At 43.5% G+C, this 12,444-nt stretch overlaps 1 protein-coding gene across 1 annotated transcript in view; it reads left to right on the top strand.

Annotated features, from left to right (window-relative positions):
• CMTM7 (CKLF like MARVEL transmembrane domain containing 7) overlaps positions 1 to 6,181 on the top strand; it is a 59,798-nt gene extending 53,617 nt beyond the window's left edge. Inside the window, exons 4-5 of the mRNA XM_074195624.1 lie at positions 557 to 638; positions 1,729 to 6,181. Coding sequence (XP_074051725.1) covers positions 557 to 638; positions 1,729 to 1,745 — 99 coding nt within the window. The 3' untranslated portion in view covers positions 1,746 to 6,181. The remainder of the gene's footprint in view (positions 1 to 556; positions 639 to 1,728) is intronic.
• The last annotated feature ends 6,263 nt before the right edge of the window (positions 6,182 to 12,444 follow it).

The raw sequence follows: 12,444 nt of genomic DNA, 5'->3' as shown, positions 1-12,444 counted from the left end.
CACAGAAGCTCTTGTGTCTCAGGCCCTCGAAGCAGCCCAGCCTCTTGGACCCCTCTTAGAATCATACTTTTCAATGCAGAAAATAAAATACCTAGGATTGCAAGGGAAGCCAATTATACTGTAAAAATTATAAATTTATAAATTCATAGAAACTGCTCTAATCTTTATCTGCAGTATCAATAGAGGGAGTTCCTCATCAGAATTTCCTTCAGTTGATAAAATCCCAGATCTGATTACACACATGCACACACACACACACACACATACACACACACACACACACACGTTACATTCAGAGCATGAAGGAACCTCAGACCAAGTTTCCCATTTTACAGTTAAGGAAACTGAGGCCAGCAAGCTGAAGGTTGCCCAAGGTCACTTCACACTAAACAATAGAATGGGGATTTGCCCCTGGGAAATCTTGACTGTTTCCATCCAGCCTAGAATCAGGGGAAAGGTGATGTTCCTTGGGTGATAAAGTCAGCCTTTGGGCCTAAGAAGTTTGGGAACCCTTGGGGATGAATGTCCTTGCCTCTCTTTTGATTCTTGTCCGCAGGTCTTTGGGTTCCTGGCTACTTTCCTATGCATGATAAGCGTCTGGTTATCCTATAAGATCTCGTGTATAACCCAGGCCACAGGTGAGTTACTGCCCAAGAATTTATGGAAAATATGAGTGTTTCTCTGCCAAGTGGGGAGAGCTCATCTCTCTAGGAAGGAATGAGTCGGTAAGAATTAGTGCAGGAGGAGACCCAAGCCCAAAAGTATTTTGAGTTGTGAATGGGGAAAAAAGAGGACTGAAGATCTCCCACAGGCCATGGCTTCTTTTGGTGAACTAGAGGCTAGGAGAGGTGCCAGTTTCCAAAAATTAGGAGTTTAAGAAGCCTTTTAAAAATCTGTCATTCTTGGGGCAGCTAGGTGGTGCAGTGAATAGAGCACCGGCCCTGGAGTCAGGAGAACCTGAGTTCAAATTCAGCCTCAGACACTTAATAATGACCTAGCCATGTGGCCTTGGGCAAGTCACTTAACCCCATTGCCTTGCAAAAACCTAAAAAAAAGTCATTCTTTATGTTTTTCTTTCTAAATTAATCAATATTGGGTTTTTTTTTTACAATACCCTAATTTCCAGAGACATCCCTTCCTTCTCCCCTCCACATCTCTTAATCAGAATAAAAAGAGAAAAACTACCCAACACATTAATACTATATCCAATACTCCATTCCCATGGTCCCCCAACCTCTGCAAAGAAGAGAAAGTTTAATCATGGCTTAGAAAGTCTCAGTACGATGAGCAGTAGTCTCCCCTTCTCTCCATGCATTTAAGGACTCAAGGATTGGGGGTTAGAGCACAGGGATCAATCTCAAGGGTGATACTAATGTGAGACCAACAGCTCATGTTTCTACAGCACTTTACAGTTTGCAAAAAGCAGCCACGTGAGGTAGAGCATTCAGGAATCATTATCCCCATTCTATAAAAGAGTAAACGGAGGTTCAGAGAGGTTTAGTAAGTATTATAGTTGGGACTTCCAAACCTAACTCCAAGCCTAGCATTTTTTCACCAGATTCCATTGGCTCTCTTTGTATACTGATGATAGTAATAATGGTAGTAACTGTCCAATGTTTCATGGAACTGTGCTGTCACTGGGGTGGACCCTCCTTCTGCTGATGCAGATGGCAGATGGGTGCTACCGGTGGATGGCCATCTGACCTGATCCTCCCTCTTCTCCTCCAGCTGCAGCTTCTGTGTGATGGCGTCATTCGCAATGCCTTGTACCCCCTGGTAGGAAGAGCCCCCATGGGGCTAAAGGGAACATGTGGCTGAGATGGGAGCCCAGCCAGAAGAACCACCTGTTGTGGGGGGGGGGGATGAAGAAAGGCTTTTGAAGCAAAGTCTTTGGAGCCAAAGAACTGCCTGGAAGGATGGAGATGCCTCCTGAGGGTTCCCCTACCCCCTTCCTGGAGTTCTGCCCAGATGATGGGTTTCCCAAGACTCTGGCTCCAGCTTTCCCAGCAACAACCCTGCCTCTTCTTGGGAGTGGGATGGTAGGGGATGGACTAGGTGGGATGGAAAGGGAAGCCATGCCTCAAGTAACCCTTTGCCTCCACCTCTGTGAAATCTCTCCAAGTCCCAGGTCTCCCATTTCCTAGGAGTGCAAAACTGAGTCCTTGTCTAATGCTGTAAATCCTTTTGTAAACCCTCCCCAGTTCCTAATTTATCTGCTTTTGTAAATCCAACCTTGGAGATGTTCAGTTTGCTTCAAGTGAAATACACCCAGATAAACACCATACATCCAGGAAAGTCACCCCAGTGCCTCATTTCTTCGTCCCTGCCTTTTGCTACTACAACCCAGAGAAAGGAAAACCAAAACTCGTCTGACTACCCAGTGGAGGCAACCCAACTTCTCAGGACTGACTCTTCTGATTGAGGTTTCGTTATATTTTTACTAACATTGACAAAACCTTTAAAGTTTACTAAACACTTTACTCAGTTGGCCCCAAACAACCTTGTGAGGTAGATGATCCTCCTTATTTTACAAACCAGGAAAGTGAGGATGAGGGATGGCAGTGACTTGCCCAGGGTCATGTGGCTAATGTGTGAGGTAGGATCCAAACTCCTCTCTTCTACCCTCTTCAGTTCCATCAGGTACACAACAACTTTGAGGGATAGCTGCTATTATTATCTCCATTTTTGCAGTTGGGGAAACTGAGGCAAATAGAAGTTAAGTAACTTACCCAAGGCCACACAATCAGAATCTGGGACTAGGTAAGAAAGACCATGTACATTCCTAAAGTATGAGGATACAAACACCTCTTCCTTGAGGCCTTCCTTGCTCCCTTCTCATGAAGGAAGCACACGGCCCTCTCCTCATCTCTCTGTCACCTTGTCTTGTGCTGGGATCATTTGCCTCCTCCCATCCCACCCACCCTCAACTAGAAGCTCCTTCAGAACAAGACCTCTGACTAGGCCATCTCTTTTTGGCCTTCATCTACTAGGCCAGGGCTTTGCAACCCATCCATGAGCATTTATCCCCAGTGGATAGTTCGTCAGCCCTGAAGTCAGGAAGACTCATCTTCCTCAGTTCAAATCTGGCCCAAAGCACTTATTAGCAGGGCAAATCACTTAACATTGTCAGCCTCAGTTTCCTCATCTGTCCAATGAGCTGGAGAAGGAAATGGCAAACCACTCCAAGATCTCTACCAAGAAAGCCTCAAATGGGATCACAAAAGGTCAGATATGACTGAAAGGTTTGAACAATGATATAACAAAAAAGGAGCTGAGGGTGGCTAGGTGGTGCAGTGGATAGAGCACCAGCCCTGGAGTCAGGAAGACCTGAATTCAAATTTGGCCTCTGACACTTAATAATTACTTAGCTATGTGACCTTGGGCAAGTCACTTAACCCCATTGACTTGCAAAAAAACCCAAAAAACAAAACAAAGGAAAAAAGAGCTGAGACTACAAAGAAAGGTAAAAACAATCCCTGCCCTTGAAGAGTTAGCCTACAGGTACATGCAGACAGGTGAATAGCCAAGATATTGGCAGAGGCATACAAGGGACGCCCAAAGGGAAGGCCCAGCAGCTGGTGGGGACTAGGAATGGTTTACAGAAAAGTGGTATTTGAAATGGATCTCCAGGGATGCCAGGAATTCTAAGAGCCTGAGGGGAGGGAGGAAAAGGTTGCCAGGCACAAGGGTTGACAAAGTCCCAGAACTGGGGGATGGAGTCTGGTGTGAGTTAAACTGGAAGAAGGCCTGTGAGTACATGGCTGAGAGTGAAGTGTGAGAAAACATGATGGACCATAAAGAGGGAAGGGAGAGACCACCCATTAGTATGTACCATGTGTCACCACTGCCACACACAAACACAAATATTCCTAGACATAAGAGAGATGGACTAGAATCTGAGCCTGATGGAGTATTGATGTTCAGTCACATCCAACCCTATTTAAGGTTTCTTGACAAAGACACTAGAGTGGTTTCTCATTCCCTTCTCCTTTTTTACAAATAAGGAAACTGAAGCAAACAGGGCGAAATGACTTGCCCAGGGTCAGACCAATAGTAAGTGTCTGAGGCCAGATTTGATCTCAGGAAGATGAGTCTTCCTGACTCTAGGCCTGGCACTCTCAACAAAAAATATTCCATTTGATCTGGGAAGAGTTGCAAATGCCAGAGGAGTTGATAATTGAGTCTAGAATCTTAGAGCAACACTGACTGAACTGGTTTGCTTGGGGGTACATCTAGAGCTGTCTACCAAGACGTCTCAGCATGAGAGGGGGCGATTATGAAAAACCAGAGTTGGAGAAATAAGATCTTGGGCCATTTTGGCTTCATTACATATACTACCTTAGAACAGTTCCTGTGCTCATCACCCTTGAGGCTGCTGGTGTCTACGGTGGCTTGGTGACTGGTGTCCTTTATATCCTCAGTGGCTTGATATTTTTGTTTTCCCTCTCCCCCTCATCCTTTTTAGGAAAAAAAAAACAGTCCAATTTTTTTTCATAAGGGATTAAGTGACTTGCCCAAGGTCACACAGCTAGGTAATTATTCATTGTCTGAGGTCAGATATGAAGCCAGGTCCTCCTGACTCCAGGGCCTATGCTCTATCCACTACACCACCTAGCTGCCCCCCGAGTCCATTTTCAAAGCAAGTGAGTAAGAATAGAGATCATCCTTCTCTGAACTTGAAATTGCCGCAGGTGGACCGTCCCAGATTATGGGAGACTCTCCTCTTCACTGTTTTCAAGTTCCAGATTTCTGAGCCTTGGTTGAGCCCATGGTCTGAATCAACCTGACCTGATCACTTGCCCAGTGTTCAGCTGGCCCTAGCCATCCTCCATCCTGCCTCAGGATCCCCCATGTCAAGCAAGGTCAGCTAGTCAGCATTGAGATGAAGCTATCCACACACTAGGGAAAGGCCTTAAATTGCGTACTTAGAAGGAACCCTTGAGCCTGCCTTCTGAAGCAGCAGGGTCTCATTTAAATCGTTCAGGTTACTTCTGGGATTCCCTGGATCTTCCATTCAAACTTTTCCAAGGGCTGAAATGGATACTCTTCCTACACAAACTAATACATCACTTAAAAAATCAATACCTACCAGCTGTGGCCTGTACACCACACTTGCTGAAGCACCATCTAAATTATGCACGGCAAAAGAATCGGAGAAATCAATACTTAAATAGAACAAGGAGCATTATTTAAAATGCTAAACCATCTGGCTCCCTTACCAGACCCCCTGAACAAGCATTTTCTAAAATATGGATTTTGCTAGATTTTGCGCAGGGTCACAGCCCATCTAATCTCTCCAAGAGATTTGAAACCTGGTGGGGCAGCCCCACCAGCCTCTAGACCTGAGATGTTGCCATGGACCTTTACTTATGGACACCGAGGAAAGGTCTGGGAAATTTAATTGAGACTGCCTTCCACATTGGTGAGATGATTAGGAGTCACCTGGAGAGTCTTTGATTTCTTTTTGTAAGGGCCAAGACTGGGATTCCACACTCATTTAGAAATCCTATACCCCCCCCCCCCCCCAAGGGTGTGCATGAGTTCATAGCTGAGCACAGAAGGGTTTGGAAGATCCTGCAAGAGATCTTGGGAAGAGGGGAAGCTAGGTGGACCCTAGAATGGGAAGTTCAAATCCAGTCTTAGATATTTAACAATTACCTAGTTGTGTGACCTTGGGCTACTCACTTAATCCCATTATCTTGCAAAAACCTAAGAGACTGAGACAGATAAGGAAAGACAGAAATCTTGGGAAGGATGAAATGTAAGACTCAGAGAAGAGCAGTGGTTGACTGGGAAAAGATGAGAAGGAAATGGACCCTGAGCTCTGGTTTCTTGTCTAGGCTGAGATCATCATGAGATCTGTAACCAAGGGTCCCCCAATATAGTCTAGCTTTTGTGTCAACCACATTAGGAAGGAGGAAAAGGGGGGAGTAAGCACTTACTTAGCACTAAGCTAAAGGCCTTACAGATATTATCTATTGCATCTCCACAACATCCTATAAGGTAGATGCTATCATTCCCATTTTACATTTGAGTTTAAGTCCAGGGGCAGCTAGGTGGTGCAATAGATAAAGTACCAGCCCTGAAGTCAGGAGGACTTACCTGTGTGACCTTGGACAAGTCACTTAATCCCATTACCTTGCAAAAATAAATAAATGAGAGTAAGTCTAGTCCAGTCCAGTCCAGAAAAATGGCTATTTTCTTAAGAGCAAGGGTTGTTTTAGTTTTTTTTTATTTTTGTACAGAGCCTTACACACAGGAGGTGCCTAATAAATGCTTATTATTGAAATGAATTTAAAGGGTCAATGACCACTTATCAAAAATTTGTAAAGGTCATTGTTCATGTATAAGCATTCATGTTTCTTCCAGTTTTTGAGTTCCTGAATCTATGAATTGAATTGTGTGGACTAGTCACTTCCCAGCCTCTCTTTGCCCATGTGGAAACTAATGGGGTCTTTATGAAGGCAAGGAGACATCTTTTCAACTCTACTGCACTGAAATTCATTCCTTTCCCTCCCTGGCCCCTCCACTTCTTGGTTTTTCATATTTAAAAGCTTCCTTTTGTTTCTGTTCCTTTGTTTTAGTTTTTTGTTCAGTCTATTCAGTCACATCTAACTCTCTGTGACTCCATCTGAGGTTTTCTTGACAATGATATGGAGTGGCTTTCCATTTCTTCCTTTCTATTATCAAGTCTAACTTTGCCTCCTTGCAATTTTTGTCCCTTGTTTCTAGTTCTGACCTTTGGAGTCAGGAGAACAAGTCTAATAGAGTCAAAAAAACATTAAAGCTAAATGGAAAATTAGAAATAATTTAGTCCAAATGAGGAAACTAAGGTCAAGCAAAGTTAAGGAACTTAGTAACATCTATCAGAAGACCAAGTTCAAATCCTAATATTCCTTCATCCTGTGTGACCTTGGGATTCTTAGTTTCTTCATGGGTAAGATAACTATGCTGACTAGATTGACTTCTCTCCTAGCCCTTTCAATCTAGGAGTATCAATGAAGAGCTGGAAGGGCTCTTGAGGTCTTCTAGAGTTGGTGGATCCCCCCCTTTCTGAAGGCCTTCAGGCAGAGGATGGATGGTCATGACGCCTGCCGAGTCCTTCCAAACCCTCCAATCTTGGAATAATACAATCCAGCTTCTTCATTTCACCAAAGCACTGAAGTGATGTATTAATTAGCAGAACCAGAATTCCAGCTCTCTCCCTCTGACTTCAAAAACCCTTGCTTGGTCCTTGCCTTAAAGCATCATTAAAGGACCATACGGTCCTTTCCATCTCTCAGGTCTTTGTCCCAGCTTCCAGTCTGGGGCACATGATAAGTAACTCCAGAGACCCCCAACAGCCCTTCGGGGCAGCTCTGAAACCCCAAACCCTGTGTCTCTGAGCTCAGGCAAGAGGAAAGCAGTTGCTGTCTCTCAGTGATGGTGGTGAAGAGTGAGTGGGGTGGGTGGGTGGGAAGGGGATTCCCCCCCACTCTCTCAAAATTCTGAGAGCCAGCTTACCTCATCACCAGTCCTGATTCCCCTTTTATTCAGTCCCCCACCTCCAGTCAGCTGTGCTGTGGGTGTGTCTGGGGTGGGGTGGGGGTGGGGAGTGTCCTTGGGGAAGGAGGGTGGGCCCCCCAGCAGGTGTTTTTCTCATCAGTCTTACTTCTGGCAGGAAACTGTTTGGTGGAGTCCTTCTGTTATGTTTGTTTTTTTCTTTTCTGTGTTCTCCAAAGACTTTATTTATAACCATTAACCTATTCAACTGATGGGACCATAAATTTAGAGAAGTTTCACCCCTATCCTTTAACAGAAGTGGAGAGTGAGGCTCAGCAGGTGAGGGGCTAAGGAGAAATTGAGAATGGTAAAGCCAATCTTACGGAGTGAAGATGTGAGGATGAGAGCGGACCACCAGGCGGAGAGGACCTCAGAGACCAGGTAGCCACCATTTTACAAATGAAGGAAGCATTAGAAGTGGGATTTGAGAGCAGTGACTGCTCTGGAATTAGAGGAGTTCAAATCCACTTTAACCCTGTTTATAACTGGGAGGGTAAGAGAATTTTAGGGAAAAGGTCCAGGAAGGCCCCATTCCAAGCATCATAGGTTTCAAAAAATATATTTCTTATATTACAAAAAGATCCAATTCATTCCTCTATTCATTCAACAGGCAGTAATTACATTAAGCTCCTACAGTGTACCAGGGGAGGATTTGAACCCTAATCATCCTAAATCCACAGTCAGTAGGTTTTCTGCTTATATCCTATAGGCTGCCTCTCAGTACCAGCATGTATTAAACACCTATTATGTGCTAGGAATTGTCTTAGGAATATAAAAAAGGGAGAAAAATCACCTTACTTTCAGGGAGTTACAGAATGTAAAGTGGCTTAGAAAGAGTTGTATGACCCTGTGAGGGCAGTACTCAAATTATCCCCATTTTACAAATGGAGAAACTGAGGCCTGGAGGAAGAAAATGTCTTGCCAGGGGACCCAGCTTGTAAGGTCCACCCCCCCCAACTGAGCTCCTTTGATTCTATAAAGGATCATAGCTCTAGCTTGAGGGAACATTTAAAAGTCACAAAGTTCCATCCTCTCATTTTACAGAGGAGGCAATAGAAGCCCCATGGAAGTGAGAGTGAAGTGTTTTACCTGAGATTGCCCAGGAGGAAGCGACCGATGCAGCATTTGAACCTTGAACCTTTTGGTTTCAAATCAAACACTTTTCAATGACCCACTCACAAATGGAGTTGTATATATTTGTATGGTACCATCTTCACTACCACAGCAAGAGCTGCTCTGCCCTTCTTGAGTCTTATTAACCTAAACCAAACCCTCCACAGAGTCCCTACTAGCTCCATGGACAAGAAGGAAGGGACCCAGGGGCTCAGAGGCCTAGGGCAGAAAGTTCTCCATGGATGTGGCCACCTAATAGGCTCTCTTAAACTGGAAAGACATCACAGTGAAAGGTTTTTCCATAGATGAGGCTGCCTAGTAGGCTCTCTAAAACTAAAAGACATCAATCTTTCCCTGATTAGGAAGCATTTTCTTAAGCACTCCCATGCTCACTGCTGAGTACCAGGGAGGACCTGAACCCAGATCATCTCAAGGCTGTTTAGATCTCATGACTTCTAAAACCAGAGAGCCAGCTGGTTGGCATAGTGGATAGACTGATGGTTTTGGTGTTCGGAAGACTTTAGTTCAAATCTTGTCTCCTATACTTACTAGCTGTCAGCCAGGGCAAATCACTTAAAATCTCTCAGCCTCAGTTTTCTCATCTGTAAAAATGGATCTAATAATAACATGAGGATCAGTGTGTTTTCCAAGCAAACCCTAAAACACCACTTCTAAATGTTGGCTATTGTTATTGTAACCCTGCCCCAGTTCTAAGAAGGATCATTGATAGCCCCCTCAAGGCCATTTCATCCAACTTGGAGTCTCAGAAACAAATTTATTTGATAAAGTTGACAGTGGCAGAGCTCAGATTTGAACCTGGGGCCTCTGATTCCAAATCTGGCCAGCTCAGGCTGAGGATCTTCGTTGCTTCCTTCCTGAACTCACCCCATTATAAAACCACTGCAGCTGAGGCAGCCTCTGTGGGGGAAGCAGGGGCAAGATTGGGGGGGTGGGATTGTGAGCGAGAGGGGAGAGACCTGATGGGTGGGTGCTGCTCTCTCTGTTGCAGTTTCAGTCTTTCTCTACAAAACAGCTTTTTTTTCTTCTGAATAACTCCTCTGGACTGTGGGCACTGCAGGCTTTTTCTGTTGCAAAAAAATGAAACCTCAAAGAATCAGGATGCAGATGCTGCGCATCCCTAAAGTCCTCCCAGAGGCTGGACCAACCCACCTCTGGAGCCATTTGAGCAGTGGGAGTTGCTCTCCCTCTTGTGGCCAAAGGGCCTCACTGCAGCTCACCGTCTGATGGTGGAAGTGCTATTAGCTAACAGTTTACAAAGCAAGGTCAGAATTTGCAGAGCCCTGTTACTGGATGAGCATGATGTCCTCTGGTCCTATGGAACCCTGTGTATGAGGGTATATTACTGTCCATGTTTTAGAGATAAGGAAATAAAACTCAATGCACTTGTAAAATGACCGGTCTAGGGTCATGCAGCTCATTAGTGTGCTGCGTGGTGGGAAGGGCTGAGAAGACAGAGATTCCCACAGCATTGGGAAAGTTAACAGATTCAGAGTCAGGGGACCTAGATTCAAATCTGACCTGTCTTCACAGTCATCAGATGGACAAAACTGGTTTAAAAAAATGATAAAGGTTGGAGGAACTGAGGGAAAACAAGCAGATTGGTACATTGTGGATAGAGCGGTGAATGGGTCTGGATGTTCTGGAAGCAATTTGGAACTCTCCAAAAAGTTGCTAAACTGAACCTACCTTTTGACTTAGTGATGGCACTGGTAGACCTATACCCCAAAGAAATCAAAGGAAAAGGAAAAGAGCCTCAAACATACAAAAAATATATTTAACAGTTTTAAAAAATAAAGAAATAAATTATATTGGTATTCAATTGAACAGCTATTCAAATAAAAATGCTGAAATACCTCATCAAAAGGACCATCCTTGTTAAATTGACACAGGGAATATAGGACTTTAGTGTTTAAAATATTAAGCTATATATACTCAGAGAAATGAAGTGTTTCACATGTTAATTTTCTGGATAATTGAAGTTTGCCATGTAAAGTATCTCTTTTAAAATTTTAACCATTTTAGATAGAAGTCTTTCAGTAACTATCATTCATTTCCCCAATGTCTTAAACAGAGCACACCTAACCCTTTCTTTGACCTAAGGCAGTCACGATGCACATCAGTTAGTATTATACCATACTGGAACTAGAAGAATTCCTGAGGTTTGCAGGATTATTTATCTTTTTTTTTTTTAGGTTTTTGCAAGGCAATGGGGTTAAGTGGCTTACCCAAGGCCACAAGGCTAGGTCATTATTAAGTGTCTGAGGCCAGATTTGAACTGAGGTACTCCTGACTCCAGGGCCGGTGCTCTATCCACTGTGCCACCTAGCCGCCCCATTATTTGTCTTTTAATTAAATAATAATGCTCTTTTCTCCTTCCATTCTTCTGCCTGCTTTTTATATCATCTAAGTTCTACTTTATCATCATTTCTTGCTGTTATCAATGTTTCCATCAAAAGGAGTCCCTTTATTTTTTTAATTGATATTTTGTTTTCCCAATTACATGTTTTGAAAGGTTTTCAACAATCATTCACATGAGAATTTATAAGTTACCCGATTTCCTTCCCCCTCCTTTCCCACCCCTGTCCCTTCAGGGGCAAACAATCTAGTGAACACTGTGCATGTTTAACATATATAAAATTAGTCATTTTCTGTATAAGAAATTAGGACTAGGGATGGCTAGCTTAATCCTATTGCCTTGCAAAAAACCTCAAAAAAAATCAGGACTAAGGGAAAAGAAAGAAAACCATGGGATAGGAAGGAAAAACATGAGAAATTTTTTAAAAGTGAACACAGTGTTCGTTCAGATTCTGCAGTTTGTTTTTTGTTTTGTTTTGGTTTGGGTTTTTTCTTCATCTGGGCATGCATGGCGTTGTCCTTAACAGGTCTCCCAAGGCTGTCCTAGCTGCATCCATCAAAGTTGATCAACTCACAATGTTGTTCATGTGTACAATGTTCTCTTGGTTCTGCCCCCTTTGCTCAGTATTAGTTTCTGTAATTCTTTCCATGCTTCTCTAGAGTCCCTTTACAACCAGTGTGATTAAAACTGTATCCCAAATAAGCAAATGGGGTTTGGGTGAGAGGATGAGTTTTCTGATGAGTAAAAAAGGTATGAGACTTATGGATCTTATAACACCTATTTTAGCTACTCAAAGCTTCATTTCTTTTTCTTTTCTTTTTTCCCCTTTTTCTTTTCTTTCTTTCAGCTTCCAAATAAATGAATTATTACTGTGTCCACAATAGCAAAGCAATGTTAGAATGGACTGTTGACCAGGATGAGGAAATATCCTCATTACATAGAAGTGAACATCATAATGATATTCCTTAAAGTGAGATTCTGTGCCCCTACAGTCGATCAGATGATGTTGGGCTAATACCAGTAGAAGCTTCTGTTGGTTTCTCTCTGGCTTTCTCTCCTTGGGAGCACTCCTTCATATAGGTCCATAAGCTGCTACAGCCAGTGTGAGAGTGACAGATGCAGGTGTAGGAGTGGGAACCAAGGCAATGGAAGGACTTGAGCCACAGATGCTGCCCTAGAGAAGCCCCCTGGAGTAGTGGCAGCAGAATTTGATGGTTGAGTTGAAGTTGATGATGGTATTGGACTGCTTTGGGTTTTGTCCCCATAACCAGCATTATGTTCTTATCAATCTTATATTCTTTGAGAGCAGTATCCTCCAATGATTTTGCCTGCATAAATTAATTTTTGGCCGCTACTGAAAAGACCTCCTTTCCCTTTTCAGATTCAATCCTCTTAACCATCTCCTCAGGGTC

Source organism: Macrotis lagotis, chromosome 7 (genome assembly GCF_037893015.1).
Source record: "Macrotis lagotis isolate mMagLag1 chromosome 7, bilby.v1.9.chrom.fasta, whole genome shotgun sequence".
NCBI classification, from domain to species: Eukaryota; Metazoa; Chordata; class Mammalia; order Peramelemorphia; family Peramelidae; genus Macrotis; species Macrotis lagotis.
The sequence above is the reverse complement of the archived record's forward strand: the minus strand, read 5'-3'. Positions and strand labels throughout refer to the sequence as shown.